At 37.5% G+C, this 18,443-nt stretch overlaps 1 protein-coding gene across 14 annotated transcripts in view; it reads right to left on the minus strand.

The window, feature by feature from the left end:
- TENM1 (teneurin transmembrane protein 1) overlaps positions 1-18,443 on the minus strand; it is a 794,184-nt gene that overhangs the window by 202,808 nt on the left and 572,933 nt on the right. For 12 of the 14 annotated variants that reach the window (XM_077786535.1, XM_077786536.1, XM_077786540.1 and 9 more), the window contains one exon: positions 4,466-4,726. The exons of the other annotated variants lie outside the window; for them this stretch is intronic. In XM_077786535.1, the coding sequence (XP_077642661.1) occupies positions 4,466-4,726 (261 nt within the window). The remainder of the gene's footprint in view (positions 1-4,465; positions 4,727-18,443) is intronic. 14 annotated transcript variants of the gene reach the window in all.

Here is an 18,443-nt window from a genome sequence, read left to right on the forward strand (position 1 = left end):
AGAATAATCTTACATGTTTCTACCTCATTAAACTTAGCTTTGATCTGTAACCTACTAAATTCTCTTCTACATCTACTTATTAATATATGGCTAATATTATTACCCCATCTTTGCAGTCTGATGTTTAAAATGTTTGTTATTATTAGAAGTATTGTTTCAAATAGAATCTGATACCATACACTCATGTTAAGAAGAGAATTTCCCCAACACTTTATGCAGGTAAAAAGGAAAAGTTATGTTTCCACAGCTGTTTTTTTTCCCCCTCTTGCTTTGGTTTTAAAAAGACAAGTATGTTATTAAAAAAAGTCCTCTGACCAGATCTCACAAGCACTCTAATGCTACATTGCATGACCAGTGGTACTTCAGCATGTACTAAAACCCTAATTTCTTGCCTACAAATCTCAAAGAAGTCATTGTGAACGACACCTAATACCCCGTTGTCATAAAATAATTCAGCCAAAGAAATTGAGCAGAAATCTGGATCCAAGACAAGACTGCATTTCACAGTACACTCCTCCAGCACTGAGAATCCTGTACTCTCACTGTGCTGTAGAGAAAGAGTAACTAATTGCATAAAAACATCTAAGTAGATGTCAGGAATGAGGAAAATAAGTCAGACTTAAAAGTATGTCAAAGCAATCTGACAAAATAAAAGAGGTTAAAAATTGTGATATTTTAGGAATGGCTGAAGTTCCACACTAGCTCTCAACTGAGATGTAGCAGCTTAAAGTAAAAGAGTTGATGGATGTGCTAAATGTGGCTCAAAAGTGGATTATGGTTTGGCATAAATGCACTTGAGGTCAAATTCATCATGTCACAGCTGCATGGACATCCTGTAAAGGACAACATAAGAACTGAATGAATAATAATGAGGAAGGTTATCTGGACACAAAATGGACTGTAGACTGCTTTTTAATACACTACCTAGTGTGGGAGGCATATCTGTGTCAAGCCATGTAATTTTAGGGATATATCTGGAGATCATACTTTCTGTAGGTCTTCTTGACCACATACTCCAGAAAGATAAACAAACAAACAAATTTTCCAGCTCAGTAATCTGGCAGATGAAAGCACTGAATTTGCTGTTCTGACATGCTGCAGTGACAGATACCATTGTACCAGTGAACTGAGGATAAGTACAGTCTTCAATGGAATAAAGGAACTAATTTTGATATAGTTATTCTGTGGTGTTGCTATCTGAAATTTACATTCACATATTTTAGAGTAACACTGTTTAAATGGAACTATTTACACTATACCAGAGAAAAGCAATGATCCCTAAGAAATTGGTCATTCATTTCCTGCAGTCAATATATATTTTGCTTAGCCTCAGGCAAAGCTGAAGGCAGTCTGTGCACTAATAGGCTATTATTAGTTGCCATTAACTTGACAACAATAAATGGGAATGTCGGTGTTTCATACAATCTGCTAAATGCTGACAAAACAACCAGAGTGTTTTAACAGTGATTATGACGGAGTTGGTGTGTCTACAAAAGAAAACAATCCTCAAATAAATTCTCAAATTGGTTTACCCACAATAAACAGAGAAGTATATCCTGTGCCAGGGAACTTCAAGCTAGAGCTTAGAATGAATATAGGAGAATGTAAAAAAATAGCTAAAAAGAAGAAAATTCTACAAAGTACATTAGCTCCAGATCAATGTAAAACAAAAAACTGTCTTGAAAGCACACCTACTGGAGTCCACTCAATTAATTGTCCCAGTATTACCACAAAAAGACCTGTTCTGCATTTGTAGCAAAAATTGAGTTCAAAGAGGAAGAAAAAATATTAACCCAAACCTAAAACACCCTACTGGACCCTATAAAAATATGGACAACAATAACAATGTTTTCTCAAATCATGCAAAAACTGTACCTGTCTCCAGTTAAATTTTCTTTCTTCATTAATTTTACTCCAGTTCCAAATAGCTGCATTCACATACCATTTGGTCAAGCCCTTGAAATCCAGAATTGCTAAATATTTTTACAGAACTTAGGCAGTATAATGGAAACTAATATTTCATGCACTTCCAGCAACAGATCTTCTGCACACTCCCATTTTCACACCAGAGTAGTTACTGGCAGGCACAAAAAAAAAATTCATTTCTATGGCAGTAACTGACAAGGATAAATGCAGTACTTGTGGCTCTCTGATAAAGCCTCTGGCACACAGGACTGCATAGAAACAGGAAGATGTGCGATCTATGACATAATTTAAGTAGAGATTTATGAACTTCTATATTCAAAGAGTGCATTGTTGCTGAGTGCCAACCCAGATGAAAAACACACTGCTCTCTGGATCAAGAATCTTGGCTATGAACTGCGAATTAATAGATAATATAAACAAATATGGCTTGAACTGCTGTGTTCAAATTCAGACCTTAACTTTCAAGACTGTAATTATAATAATGACTCAACACCACAGGAAGCACTGACACCTGTTTAGTTGGCCCTGCCTGAAGACATCTAAAGAGTTCAAGTGAACCAGAGCTCTGATTCTCCCTTTTCCAACTTGCTCTTGCCCTCACTTTCCTTTCTCAACTCTTTAGTTAAAACTGGTACTCAAGCACCTCAAACATGAATCCCTGATTTAAAAACTGTTATAAGGCTTAAAGAAACAAAATATTAAAGTCACATAAAAAATATTATCTACACCAGTTTAAATTTATTAAAATCCTTCTCAGAGATAAACCTTTAGAAGAAAGTATTCTTTGGTGGGGAAGCACAATATTATGTGTCCCTATCTTAACAACACTTACCCCATAGCTCTTGCTACATCTGTGCAAGATGATGAAGGTGCACTACTTACAGTAATTTTCATCTACAGAAGATTACTTATTTAGTGGTACATGTAGTACTAAGCAAAATATCATAAACATCCAGCTGCACCACTGCACTTCAGATTGAAATACAGAACTTGGTTACTTTGCTTAATTTGCTTTCAAATACTTCTGCTTCCCAGGACCTTACAAGAGAAATGTGTATTTTTTAGTCTAAACAGCACAAGGATGCACATTCCTTCCATAAAGCATTCCCTTTCAATCATTTTTACAGTTAAGGGCTGACCAATGCCAGGCAGACAAGATTCAACTCCTTCAGCCACCACCCAAAACCCAGCGTCTCTAGGAAAACACAAACACACACCTCCCTCAAGCCCAAACAAAACCTCTCTATGCAATAAACACTTTACAGAGGATGGATCCCACAGAAACAGGAAGCTGGAAGACAGGCAGCCACTGCACACTGGAAATGGGGTGGCATCTAAAAATCAACTGATTCCAGCAACACAATAAAATGTGGTACCACAGAATGCTTAATCCTTAAAGGAATATTTAATAGAAACAAGCTGTGCACTAAAATATCTTTTTTAACCTCAACCAGACAATGTTTTTGAGCCTATATTAGACATTATCATTGCTACTGGCAGACATTCAGGTGAAATTATATAATTATGAGCTTCATGTTTGATAAATTCAAACATGTAAGTATAGAAATGCCATTTATACTGAATGAAACCCTTTTCAGTTGTATTAACCTTATGCCTACAGAGGCACTAAAATATGTCATTGTCAACACTGGAGTGTCAATATTTAATGACATCCAGATCTGCCATAACATGCAGTTATTAAACATACAAATTAAAATATCAGCTAAGCTTGTTGATCTTAAGCATGATAAATTTGTTTACTTACTATACTTTGTAAGGAAACAGTAGCTTTTAATCAATTTTAATGCAAAGTAAAAAATACTAATTCTTCATGTTAATTATATACACATTTTCCCCCTCTGTGACACACTAAATGGTAAGAAAAGCAAATGAGTAAAAAATCCTGAACGAGAATGAATAGTTAGAAAACACACATACACAAAAACCAAGCCGATGTGACCCACAAGCCCACTCTCTATATGCAGAGAAATACAGAACTGACACATGACAAAGACCTGTTCAGTCTGTCCTACTGATAAAGACACGTCTTAAGGTGTAGCATAAGATTAGAGGTAAACAGAGAATTTAGGACTGCAGGTTGTCTTTCTCAAGTCACCCAGCTGAAGAACCTTAAAGCTATCTCCAGAAGCCACAGGAGCAACTGTATGCAAAATGTGATAAAAATGTACATATATAGATTTTAGAACCTAATTCATAGGCCATAAAGTTCAAATGATAAATGTCTTATGACACAGAAATGAAGAATGTGGGAAAGTTATTCTTTTCTAGAGGAATTATGTTTGAACAAAATCACAGTTTCATTTTTTTCTCTTATTTTCTGTCTAAACTATAAATACAATACACACAGCAAACCCCTTCACCTTACATACAGTACAGGGATCTAGGAAGGAAGGGGGAAAAGAGAAAGAAAACAAAAGAGGAAAAAAAAAAGAAAAAAGGAAAATAAGAGAAGTAGAAAAAGGAAGTTGTGAATAAATTACTACTAGCATTGAGTACATGAGACGCATTTCTTTATTACCATTCTCCCCATCAGACTTCCTTTCATGGTCAGTGTCAGTGAGGGACAAGGCTGAGTTTGCCCGGCTGGACAAGCAGGAGCTGTGTTCTGATTTGATGCCCCTCATCCACATCCTCAGGGCGTGGTCCGGGGACGCTCCTCCTTCTGTCTCAGTGTCCACATCCGAGCCCACCTCCAGCGGGTAACTGTGCTCAGCTACACCATGGAGCTCAGTTTGATAGCCAGAGCACATGATATGGGGAGTCTCACAGAATTCCATGTCTGGAAAAAAACAAAAGTTCAGAAAAAAATGTAGCAGTGAAAAATGTAGCAGTGATTTTCTTCTGGAGAATCTGTTTTGAGAATTAAACACTGTTCACACTATTAGAAGACTTTTTTTGGTCAGTGACTCACTTTGCTATCTAATCTACTCTAAAGGTAATACAACTAGAAGAATATATAGTAAAACATATAGTGCTGCACTGTAATTGTGCCTTTTTGTCTGATAGAAATATGTATTATAGCTCAAACATGTGCACACCCACACACTGATAGCTGCACATCAATCTACAACTGAAGTGAGCATCTGCAAACACAGATACTTTTTCATGTTTTGCCAGGAAGGCAACAGCTCTAAATTAATATCAGTATGTTTTTATCCTAGGGAAAGTGTAGCAAATTTGCCAATAGAGAACTTAAAAAATAACATTTAAAATATTTGGCATATTGTGGAAGACAAAGGAAGGGTACTTACCATTGGCTTGCTCTTTGAGAGTGCTGTCCTTGCATATTCACACCAGTGGGTTTGGGTTCTCCAGTGCTGGTGGCCTACAGGAACTTCCTAGAAGAGCAGTGACTACTAGGACTGTACAAGGGCCATCTCATGACACCAAGCCCTCTGAGATTTGAGAGTTGTACAGTGCTACAAGTTATCCTTACTGAACACCACAGCTGTTGGGCAGCACAAATCCAAGGACAAACAGAAGGTGGACAGGACCCGTAATGTGAATATGCAGAGGAAACATTCTCGAAGAACTACAGGTAAGTAACACACATCAGCAAATTGCAACTCCCCTTTGAGGTAGCCTCTGCATATTCTCACTTGTGAGAATCCAATTACAAATGCAACTCACAGGGACTATGACAGGGAGTTCTAATTAAATAAGGATTACAGAGCTGCACTTCTTAATTGAACATCAGACCTGGGATGCCATCTTGAGAGACTAAATACAATATCAAATATGCATACAGTATTTCAGTTTCTAGAAAAGAAACATTAGAGACAAGAGTCATTGTTTAAGACTAACGACAAATACTCTTTTCTACTGTCATCCTAACCAAAGCTTTAATTTGTCAAACTAATCCACTTACCAGCTAGTGAGAGGAATGATTCTGATTGCTCTCCTTGAAATAATAAAAAGCCCTAGCATTCTCTTGAAGGTATCAACCAAAACCTACAAACCAAATGCTAAGATATAAATTGAACCACCGGAGGAAATTGTAATTCATCTGTGTCTATACATCTTTCTTTTGCCATCCAAAAATTCCTGAAGGTCTTGGCTGTAGTCTTGGCTTTGAGCTCAGGGAAAGGCAACCTCATTTGTAGAGGGCAAGGGAAGAAGGCAGGCAGCAAACAGAAAAGCATGGACACGGCCTCACTTTCCTACAGGAGTCATGGCAGGTCACCCTGTCTTGCCTGGTGTTGCTGAATCCCAGCAGCACTGGCCACCACTGCTCCTGCTCCCTTCGGAGCAGCAACACAGCTGTGGGGATGATCCCAAGTGCTCCATCACCACTCTGGTCTTTTCCTCTAGCTCACAGGAGGAGGATGTGGTCTCAGCCCTATCCTTGAGAAGCTGAGATGTGCCTTCATGAGCCCGGCCCACCAAGTCTCTCAAATGCACTGAGACTGACTCCAAAGCTTGATGGAGATGGCTAAGAGAAAACAGCCAAAATATTTGGAAGCAGTTGCATAGGGAATATTTGGCATTTGAACTTTGTCTACCTTGAAACAGATGTGATTTAAGGAAACATCATCTGATCCTTCTTCCCCTTTAAAAGAAATCTTTGCTTATTTTCACCATCCGAGGAACTTCCCCATAATTAAAAATCTTCCTATAACTTCAAGAATCACCTCAGCTGATGCCAGGTCCTCGGGGGACAAGGATGCAGGCATTTTTGTACATGGCTGTCCCTGCAGGCAGATGTCTGCCATTAGCAGCCTGGAGCCCATGTTCTCCCTGTTTGCATTTGCATATGCCACGGGGAAAATTCATCCCAGCAAATCCCACAAAATGCTAATTAGATTGCACATTTTTAAGAAGGACAGAATTTACCCTTCAGTCTATATGTTAATTCCTTTTTTTTTATTTTGGCAAAAGAGACTTTTTATACTATAACTCATGTTCTACTCAAGTTTAACACAATCTATTGCCTTAATAGTCTATTTTTTAAGTATACAAGCCTTTGCCAGATTTTAACTCCCACGGGATGAATTTTCTGAAAAGCTTTTACAATGGCAGAAGTGGCTGCTTTTAGTCTGCATATCTAACCTTTTTACCTAAAATACTACATATTTCCACAAGGAGATAAAGTTCAAGTAGATTTATGATAGATTCTGTATTACCACAAAGACATAGTCACGAGAGAAATGAGAGAACATTAATACAAAATTCAAGGTTTTGCATGAATAGAGGGCAGAGGAAAAAAAGTGGCAGTTATAAAGATGATGAAACGATTTGGAACCTTCATGGAGCCTGTTGTAACACAACCATTAAAAACCAAGTATTTTATCTCACATTGTTACTAATTTGCTTTTTCAAAAAGTAATGCATGAAGAAATATAAAATATCTAATGAGCAACAAAAGGAAAAAAGGCTTGTTAAAAAAAAAAAATCAGCATTTCAATTAACAGACCCCTTTTCTTTCTACTTCTAAACACAATTTTCTATTAAAAAAATCTTCAGAGATAAGCAGTTAAAGAGAAGTTGGACACTGGTGCCTATTTAAGGCTGATATGAGAACTGGGCAGCTGATCAGGCAGTTCTAACAGCTTCAGCTTTGCTCACAAAGCTCCTGAAAACGCCAGGCAACTCACAAAGGGTTTATTTACTGTGGCATCAATTTAGCCCCAGTACAGTGCAAAACCTAAGTTAGGATTTTCATGCAGGTACATAACACTTATTGCACTGCACCTTCAGGACTATCTCCTTGTCCATTGTACGGTCAGGAGTAACTGTGTGCCAGCTCCTCTTCCTACAACTCTTTTATTTTTTCTTGCACGGGTTAAAAAAAAAAGTTACCCTAGTGAAAGACCACAGAGGCCCTTCTCTCCAACCTAGTAATTCTGCAAACTTGGACTTGCAGGACTTGTGGAATCTCCTCACTGTTGCCCTTTGCCAAGAATTCTGCTAATTTCAACCAACTAACCGAGAGTATAAATAAATATTTATTTCAATAAATAAATATTTAAAATGCAGAAAAAACTAACCAAACAAAGAAGATAGAAGAAACATAAAACTAGAATACAAATACTGATGGGCATGAAGAACTTTCCAGTCTTCCTATTCCCTTATGTAAAATTATTATTTTGTATTAATAACAGAATGATAAATGTTAATTTAAATTACTTAATTGACCTATGTGTTCAACTAGAGAAAGATATTACAGAAAAATATAATTTATTTATAAACTGGAATAATTTGACATCTTGCAATTAGGTACCTTTTATGAACCCCATCACATAATTAAGCAATTGCAATTTATTGATTGTAAAAGTCTTTAAACATCACTGATTCACAAATGAGTTTTATTCTTGATTCTTGGTATGAGGTGGTTCTTACTCTGAGAATGCTCCCTGCTCAAACACAGACAAAATCAATTCTCTGGATGAAAAAAATACAAATTACTCTTTCTGCAATTATAAAATTATAAAAGAGACTAAGGAGGCTCAAAGGCAAGGCAAAAATATCAGTCTTGGAATTTTAAATCCATGATGCTTATTTTGGCCTAGTATCCTGTTTCAGACTGGGTTTTTGAAAACACTGGAAATATCAAGAGTCTGGGAAGGAGAACAAGGAAGGAACTCCAGAAAGGTAAATAATAGACATTAACCTGAACAGGGTCATGTTTATGCTTGTGTCTGAGGGAGTGTATCAGGAATGTAAGAGAAAAAATATCCCAGGCACGCACTTTTGTTTATGGGTTGGGGTTTTAGTGTTACACCTCAACTTGGTGTAGATTTTTTCACACTGAACTTAGTCCAGTGCTTTAATCTGCAGGTGTATTATGTGTGCTGCAAAACAAGCAGAAAGGCAGACCAGCTACTCATGGTATAAGAGACTCAGAGACACTGGGAGGGAGGGAGGGAAGGAGTGAGGGAAAAAATGTAAATCAAATGGGAGAAATTGAAGTTTGCCTTCATTTTTGGAAGCAATACATATGCATTCTCCTAAATGAGAAATTTTGAGGGCTATTGAGCACTCTGCTAAATTTCATGTGTTCAACGGCCCTTAAAATTTCTCATTTTTCACCTGAGGACTGTGGTTTACACTGGCTGGTTGCTGGACTTGAGAATTAAATGTGCAGAGATCTTAAGCTGCTTCAAAAAGGCATTCGTGAAATACAACCTGCTACATATATTTTTGAATGCTTTTTGCATACACTTCTCATTTAGTCAAAGATCTTCTTTCCATGTTGAGAGCATACCACATCTTTCCTAGGACAATATAATTCAATGAAATTAAGCTCCAATAAACATCTGTACAACAATCACTGAGAAAAAAAAAATCAAAAATGCATTACACTGACTATTAATTTCTTTTTTATCAGCAATTGCATTATTGCCAAAGCCTGGAACTGTCTCTCAGCTGCATATATTTTAATAAATAAAATTTGGTACACATATTACACATAAGTAAGAACCATATAAAATATACCATTTGAATTTTTATACTTCGATAGCAAATAAATTGTATTGTACATTTTATTTTGCTGTATTTCAACTTTTCCTTGCATTTCCTTATTTATGTAGCTTACTTTCTTACATTAATCTCAAGTTACCAGCAGAGATGATAGAAAGTTCAAAAATATCAGCTATAACAACTAAAAGAGGAATAAAAGAGGAATCAGAGTCTGTTCCAACACTGAGTGAAATTTGCAGGTTAGGCAGCTAAGGGATTAGGAAAGGAGGCTGCACTTTCAGGAAACTCCTTGGTTTGCGAAATTTATCAGGAAGAAAAAGTCTTTATTCTTCAGGTCCTTCCCTAGAGGTACCAGAGGATGAGGTTCCAACCCATGCCTCATGGCAAATATCTTTCTAGTCTCTTCTTCAGACTAATTCTTCAAACTTAAAGAGCACAGAAATAGACTGAACCTCTTAAAATATTCTCATGGAGTCCTCACATATTAATATTTATTTTCACTACTACTGAAAGAAACATAAATAAGGAATTTTTGCACAGAAATCATCCTGATCCTATGGGGACACAGACAAATTTCTCTGTCCCCAGAAGCAGAGGATTCTTCTGGAGATCACTTGAAATTCTTACTTTAGAGATTTTGTTCTTCAAGAGGTTCTCAACTAACAAGATGCCAGAGGAGGCATCTTTGGAGCTACAGTGTGGATGCAGCACGTCTCATTTTAATTTAGAAAGAAACACTCTCAGTACAATATTGGTTAGAAATTCCATCCTTTAAGTTCAAATGCATCTGAATTATTGCTGGCTACAACCTTTCCTACTCCAAAGTGTGGCTTTATGAGGTAAAATACTTCCATTCACAGGATTCTGTTAAAGAGAAATTAATACTGCAGGTACTCATAAATATTGCTCCTTTAATGAATTTTAAGAGTTATAAAACCATAGTAAATGCCAGGAATTAGCATTTAACTGAAATTTCAGATAAAGGAAACCAACTTATTCTCAAATAATGACCACACTAACTCTACCCTACTAAAGACAAGAAGATAAAAAAAATAGTTATCACAGATGAGAAAGAACCTCAATATCATTTGTGCATATAAATTGAATTCTTCTAGTATTACAGTTGAAATAGAGTTTGGAAAAGGTTTTCTTATAATAGATTCACATATAATTTCATTCTCCATATGCAATAATCTATTAAGAAGTTAAGAATTTTCAAGAATTTTTTTTTTCTCTTTCCAAAAACACTGTTATAAGAGAAAAGCATTCCAATTTTCTTTCTAGTATTTTAAAGGTTCCTTGGCTCTATAATAATTTTTCTATTACAAATTTTGTCATTTACATTTGTGTTTGAGGGAAGCAATAGATAATGAATCCTTTCTTCTCATGATTAAATTTTCAAAATTAAACCTAGCCATAACTAAAACTTTCATGAAGGGCACTAGAACTATGAATCTAACTATCTGAAGCAGATTAACTAACTTTGGCTTTGAAAGAGTTTCATATGAACAAATAGTTTTCCTGCAGATTTACCAGGGGGTGTGAAGCAGTGGGGAGCAGAACGGCTGCCTCTAGCTCAGTGCATCCACAGCTCTCAACAGGCAAAGCTGATGTTGTGTTGTTTTCAAGTCTGGATGGCACTTCAAAGAAAGGCTGACAAAGTTAGAGTGCAAACAGAGTACCAACATTCTTCAAAGTGAAATTACCTTCAGATTGTTGCTCTGTCACTACAAATTTTAATTCGCTTTTCTGGTAGTAATTTCTGAAAGCAGTTTAAACCAAAATCCCTTTCATTTAAACCTCAGTCTTAGATGTCTGTGACATCTAAGCATGACAGCTATCACTTCCTAAAAAAAAATAAGACAAAGATATTAAAATAATTTCTATCAATGGTTTTGATTCCAGTTTATAAAATACATTTAAAATACAGTATGTTTCTCAAAATATTGATTTTTTTTTAATGTTTAAAATTGAAAACCAGTCAAACCAGTACCTTTAGATACATGAGCACCAAAATCTTTTTGAAATAAAAGATGTGCTAAGTCTTTATAAATTTTACTCTCTTAGTTTTAGAAGGCTACACACGCAAAAATCCAGAAGTCTAAACTCAGATTTAATTTTCAGGGCCATAAATCCAGAAGTTAATTCTACGCAGCCAGTGGGCCAGGGCAGCATTTAGGCTTTAGATCACTTTGACTGTCTCAGAGTAAGCATCTGGAAAGTGCATAACTTTGTGATGGTGGAAAGACTTTTAGAGAGCTGCTATCAACACATTTACCAGAAATCTTCTCCTTTACTGTGGGGACATTCAGCAGACCTGAGACGCTCAGATCACAGACAGTGCTCAAAAAGAATCATCAGAGTAACTCAGCTCCTCACCTTAACTTTCACCAGGAACTACAAAGCTCTAATATCATTTTAAAGTAGCTTAAGAGAGTATCAAGGGTACTACTAGCCATCTTTGAAGTGACATGAATGGAAGGCAGGCAGCAAAGGGAGCCAGGCTGGAGCAGAGGAAGGTGGTTTTGATGCCCTGTGCCAGTTTCAGTGAGTGATCAGTGAATGAATCATTTTAATGTAAGTGAGCAAAAGGCTTCAGCAACACTGCACTGCCCAAGCCCCATTTCTTCACATTCCAACTGACTGTTAAAAATGCTGAAAATTAGGAAAAAGTATTTGCAAGGGAGAAGGTATCACTGAGAGGTCTAAGCACACAGAGGCAAAATCCCGTAAAGGAAGGGCTGCAGCCACCAGCAGCACCTCGTGTAGTGAGAATGGGAACCAGAGAAGAGCACAAGGAGCAGTAGCTGCTGTCGCTGTGCTGCCATCCCAGAAGCAAGAAAAACAGGAGCAACACCTGCCCTGGGTACAAGGAGATGGTCCCAACAGGAGGCTCTTACCCTCCATGTCCAAGTCAAGCTTGAGAAATCCCAGTCTGCAGGTTCCCAGAGCTGCCTGCTGTGCTGGCACTGCAAGCAGACACAAACATTCTGCCACCCAACCTCCTCGGGTCTTGGGGATCAACCCCACAAATGCTGCCCATCCTGAAGGTACCTCTGATACCCTTCCCAAGCACCCAGCTAAAAAGACTGTCTAATGAAGCCCAAATTTGGAATTTACATCCATTGAATTCTTGGTGGATATCTAACACCCACAGAAAACTACACCTAATTTTATATTTTTTTCTCTTTAAATAACTGAAATTGGAACCAATTTTGGCAGTCAACAGCACATCCCCAGCTCAAAGAAGGGCCAAATTGGATCTGTGTGCCCAGGGCTCTTTATGAAGAGAATCAGAATCCTACAGACTAATGACTGCTGTTCGGACTACCAGACTATGAAGCATTTTAAAACTCTCTTTTAGGTGAGGGTTTCAAGAGACACAGGGTTATGCTTCAAAAATAAATCTGGAAATCTAGCTTTGTTCTGTGATTTTGCAAATCCAATCCATGAATTGGTTTTTCACTGTTAAAATATTTCATTTTCCCCACAAATTTACTAACATCTTTTTAGTGTGTAATCACCTTTTTCACTGAAAAAAAAAACCCAAGTCAGACTGAAAGATGCCCTCTAATAAAACCTGAACCAACTAAACAGTTTGATTCTGATTTATGTTTGATTAGGGGTGCAGGTATGTGCATTTCTTTTTCCTCTTTTATTTCCAGATTAGGCAAACATTTACATACAAGGGGCATGTTAATAAATTAACATATACCATGAAAGCAGTGCATTTTTTAATTTAAATTGAACATTCAAAGAAATTCATGCTTCAGATTAATGCTGGAAGAAGAAAGAGAAAGCACAAGCATGTGCACAAGCTCCTCAGCACTTCCATTCCCATCCAATTACATCCTGCTGTCAATCTGACACCAGTGAGAACACAGGGAAGACAACTTGGCACGTCCGTTCCATTTGATCAGCCGACTGGGGACACGGCTTGTCACTCAAACAGCCCCTCTTCTCCCCAACTCTCTTGAGGGGTTTGTCATCAAATGTTCCATCTGATCAAGAGATGGGAGACTTAACTGCCTTCACATAATTCTGACCACTTCTGCTCTCGCCTTTCCTCAAGTGTTCAGTTTACCAAAAGAAATTTTAATAACAGCAGTTCGGACTTAAAGGTCAGCTCTGCTGCAGTTTAATATTGGAACAATTGAATGAAAATCATTGAGTTTGCATATTGTATTTTTACACATACAATCCCAACAACTTTTTTCAACTGTTTAACTAATTTTCTTACGAGATCTTTATTAGATTTTCTGATATTTCCAGACATTTATTCTTCTATGCTGTATTTCTAAAGGCAATTATATAAGTTATTTAAAGACTACTACATTCTGTATCTGCAACTGCAAAATAAAAACATTGGGGTTTATATCACCAGAACGCATCAAAGAAAGTCAACTGAAAGTGGTGGCACCATTCCCCGCTGTGTATCCTCAGAAAATAATTTTGGGGCAATATTGCATTACTATCACACAACAGTTAAATAAAGTTAAATAAATACTTCTTAAAACATATACTATCCTAAAATGCACATCATGATTACCAAGGAAAGATGAAAATCTGAGACATTTTGTCAGAAGGATAGTTCCCAAGCATACAATGTGGTATCTACAAGATTTTCCATCTCGAGATTTGATACAGAGCTCCCAAAGAGGGAAGTGCCACCATCATTCCGGTGCTGCACCAAAGGAAATTAAGCATGAGGAAATGCAAAGATGATCAAATCCAAAGACCTCTTTATATTGTCATGAACTTTAAACAAGTGTAAGATCCCATGATCCACCTTCAAAACTCATCCAAACTTTGGGAACACAGTCACGACATGGTGAAATTACTCCAGCATCATTAAGAGCAGCTGGCTACCATTTTTACAGCTTTAGGCCTCTTTAGTTTCCCTGCCCTTTTTTAATGAGAGCTGTAATTGTTTTAAAATATGACATTGCTCCTAAATGGAACCTATTTTAGCAGCTATTCTAGTCCCTGACTTTGAAACCTCCAGCCTGAGATTCAACTAGGTGTGTTTTAATCTTTCACAAAGACACAACAGCCATACAATGATACGGGAATGACAAGGCACTGAGTGACACTGATATGTGATTTCTCAGTGTTGACAATTAGCAGGCAGGCACCTGCTCTTTCTAATGCAAATCACAGGTAGTGTTGACTATCCATAACTAAAACCAAATCCCCTCCATCATCAAATAAATGGATATATATGTATTGCTAATTCATAGAAAGATGGCTGGGAGGCTGACTACCTACACATGAGAGAGCTCAAAGTTGCTACCAACTTTGATAGATAAATCCTGAAAAATAAAATCAGAAAATTAAATAATTTGTATCTTAACAGACTGAAAGTCACAGGAAGAATTAGCAAAAGTATTGCACTGTCCATAAAAACTGCTTCTAAAGTTTTTCAGCATCTGCCTTTCAGACATTTTATTTGTGGAAGAGAAGCTGCACACTGGTGGCTCTCTTCATAGCTAACATACCCTGGGTTCCACAGCTGTGAGCCCGTGAGCTCTCCATAATTCTCGGTTCTGCAAAGGTGCTCGATCAACGATGCTCAGGAAGAGTCAAAGTTAAGAGCCTGCACTGCAGCTGAGACTAACCCAAAGAAAATAAATCAAACCCAAATGGCACTAACACATTAACCTACAGTGCCTCTGTAAACTCTGCTGTGCCCTGAAGGAAAGCTTGCCATAGGCTGATAAGCAGAGCTCACACTCTGTATTGCCAGAAATACTTTGTGCCTCGTTATTAAAATATTCACACAGTTGGAGGTGAACTAATTGAGGCAGTGGAGACAGTAATACAGAAGGCACTTAAAATGTAATTAAGCCATGATCAGAAAAGGCACACATAAGGGAGAAAACACTGAAAACAAAGACTCCAGAGAAAACACCAGATTCAAACAAAAATGAGAGCAATTGTGTGTTAAACCATATTCAATGACATTTATATGTACTGCTAAAAGAATCTGTGCAGAATTCAAACAATAAGGCTGCAGATAATCAGGAAAAACCACAACATGTAAGTTTGGTTTAGAGAACGTTCATTTACTTTAATACTTGCCACAGAGGCAGGTGTTATGAGAGGAAGATGGCCCTACCCTCACCTGAGCAATTCTCAATCATGCTGGAGATCTAAGGAGAGGAATGCTATAGGAGCATTCAGTGTCTCAATTATTTTGGTTTTATTCTGTAAAAGTACAGTTAACTCTACTGTTGGCTGTTCTGGAAGGACTGCAGCAGCAACTGTTTCCTCTACTGAAAAACCCCGCTCATACATGCACTCACTGTATTAAGGAGGGGGGGAAACCCCAAAACTAAAAGACTTAAAACATGTAACTATAAACTTCACCATTTTAACTCATATAGCATATTCTCTTTGTAATAAACACTGTATTTTAGAGATACTTAGTGACAGTCTGCAAAATTGGCTATTTTTTCTTCAGTTTAACTGTTTTACAGGGGAAAAATATATCAGAAAAAAAATCCCAGGCTAATATCCAGTTATGCAAGCATTTTTTTTTTCAGATCAAGAAATAAGGAACCTTTGTAGAAAGGTTTCTTCTAAGAGAAGAAGCTCTGTGTGTTAACCACACCTAAAAACCCTTTTCCATTTTTTTTTCCTATTAAATTTGTTTCATGCAAATATGCTGAGTATAGAGTCTTCACAAAAACCAGTTCCCCACAGAATGTACAAGCCACATGTGGATTTTGCCTTTTTTCATATTTTCTCCATTTACTATTGTCTCATTTCCCTACCAGCTGCTTCACCATTTCCTGAGCTGCACCATCTCGTGCTGTGTCCAATATTAGACACAGCAGTGACAGAGCAAATGGGAAATAAACAGCACAGCTGATCAGGACAACTGGCAAAGGATGCAAGCAGCACATCCAGAAGTGGTTATAAAAAAAGCCCCAAAACATTTGGCTGTAGGAGCTTAAGCCACTGATCTTTAAAAACACAGCAAGATCCTCGCTGACTTGACTCTGATCAGATAGAGAGAGCTCTGAGAAACCAGCCTGGGTCCTACTCCAAAGAGCACCTGAACTGAGCACTGAATTAGGAGCAGAAATTTTTCAGTGCTGGCACTCCCAGTGGAGGGAGAAAGAGGGAAGGATGGGCTTGAACTCAGGGGGTCTGAACATGAGGTGAGGGTAATTCAAACCTAAGCAGGATGAACAGTGACCTGCCATGTAGCTAAAGAGAAACTGGATACAGGACAAAGAACTTTTTTTGCCAAGCTAATCAAAAGTATTTATCTGAACTATCTTGTCAACAACATACACACTCAGAAGAGAATTCACACCCCTCAGATGTCCCCTTCCCACATCTCCCTGCTTTTCTTCAATTCAAAATGAGGAATCAGTGGACAGACACCTGGACACCGAGTGAGAAGCAGCCTGTCAGATGCTCTCCTACTGAATAACCAAAGAGACACTGGCCAGAAAATGTTACAAGTCAGTATTTTCCTGTTTAATACAGTTGTCTTCTTGCTTAGACTAACTTGCTGAAATTATAAGGACAAATTTGTTGAACATGTTTTGAGGCTAATTTAAAAAAATAATGATACAACTATTGTAAAATTGCGCTGCATGCTGTCAAAGACATCAAGTTTGTAAATGCCTCATTTACAAACAATCTGTTGCTGAACTCTAACTAGTTCAGACACTTACTGATCTCTTACCACTATAATTGTAGCTATTTAGCACTTTTATTCATTTTTAATAATAACGATAGCAATAATACTTAAAGCATAGATAGACAACAGTATTTTTATACTTTTGAAGGACTTATTAGCCATTAAAATATATTTTACACATATAATTCTTCCAAAAAGATAATAAAATTAAAGTGAAATATTGGTACTTGCTAGCAACATTATTCCACTCACTTGAGATACAGCCATTTCTACATCCAATTTAAGGACTGAGATTTCTTTTAGCAACAACGATTTTGGAGAAAAATTTAAAAATACTGCAATACAATGTCTGAACATGCAATTGATCACATTGGGTATCTAAACTGGAGCACCAAGGTACATCAAAGTGCTTTGTTTTTGGCCACTGCCACTGTTAGCTCAGGTGAAGAACTTAGGGGAGCACCTGCAAAGATAAGTGGTAAGTGCCTCTTTATTTTCTTAAAGCATTGCATAAAGGAAGAGTTCTCTAACCCTTATGATGGTCATTTGACCCAAATCTGATAGCACAGATGATGGAGCATTATTAAAGCATGAGGAATCATAAGCTCTGTGCTGCCAAAACAGTGACAGCAATGATGGGTTGCGTGAGAAGTTTGGTCTGTGTGAGTGGAGCTGTTTGGGGATGACAATAATTACCTGTGAAATGAATATTCATCACATGGGTGAATTCAAGGCTGAATAATATTTCACTGGAGAGTTGGGATAATGTTAGGCAGAAGTTGGCCAAAGCTGACACAGCTCAATTTGTACCGAGGTGCAGCTGTATGACACACAGATGGGTGCCAGGAATTCATGAACTGGAGACACAGCCTGCAGCAGGCAGAGCTACCCCCTGTTATAGTTTGTAAATACAAGCTGAAAATTAGCTAAATAGCTTTTTTATTCCTGAATGTATGCCCACCTCTATGCCAAGAAATACATTACTGCTATTACTTCTGCAAGCAGCAAATAGCATTGAGCTACCCAATGCCAGCCCTTCCTTTTCTCCTCCACTCCAAAATCTCTGTTGGAGAACACCTTCCTTTTTTAGAGTAACAAATTTTTTCTGAGGCAACCATTTTGAAAGGTACAGTCAGTCTCTGCCAACTTCTTTGTGAACAGCCCAAGCCTCCAGCCAGCTGAACACCTGGCAACTGCCCCAAAAGCACAACAGAGGGACTGAAGTAGAACACTTTAAATTTTTAATGTTTTCCTTCTTTTTTTAATAGATGTTACCAGACTGGGAGAAAACAAACCAATAAACCAGCCAACCCAAACCCCAAAAAATCCCAAAGAAAATGTGTGCCAAAAGTCCTCAAATGCTACCAATGAAGAAGTAAGTCAGGGGAGGAGCCAAGAAGTTCTTTAAGAACAATGAAAT

This window comes from Lonchura striata, chromosome 14 (assembly GCF_046129695.1).
Source record: "Lonchura striata isolate bLonStr1 chromosome 14, bLonStr1.mat, whole genome shotgun sequence".
In the NCBI taxonomy this organism is placed as follows: Eukaryota; Metazoa; Chordata; class Aves; order Passeriformes; family Estrildidae; genus Lonchura; species Lonchura striata.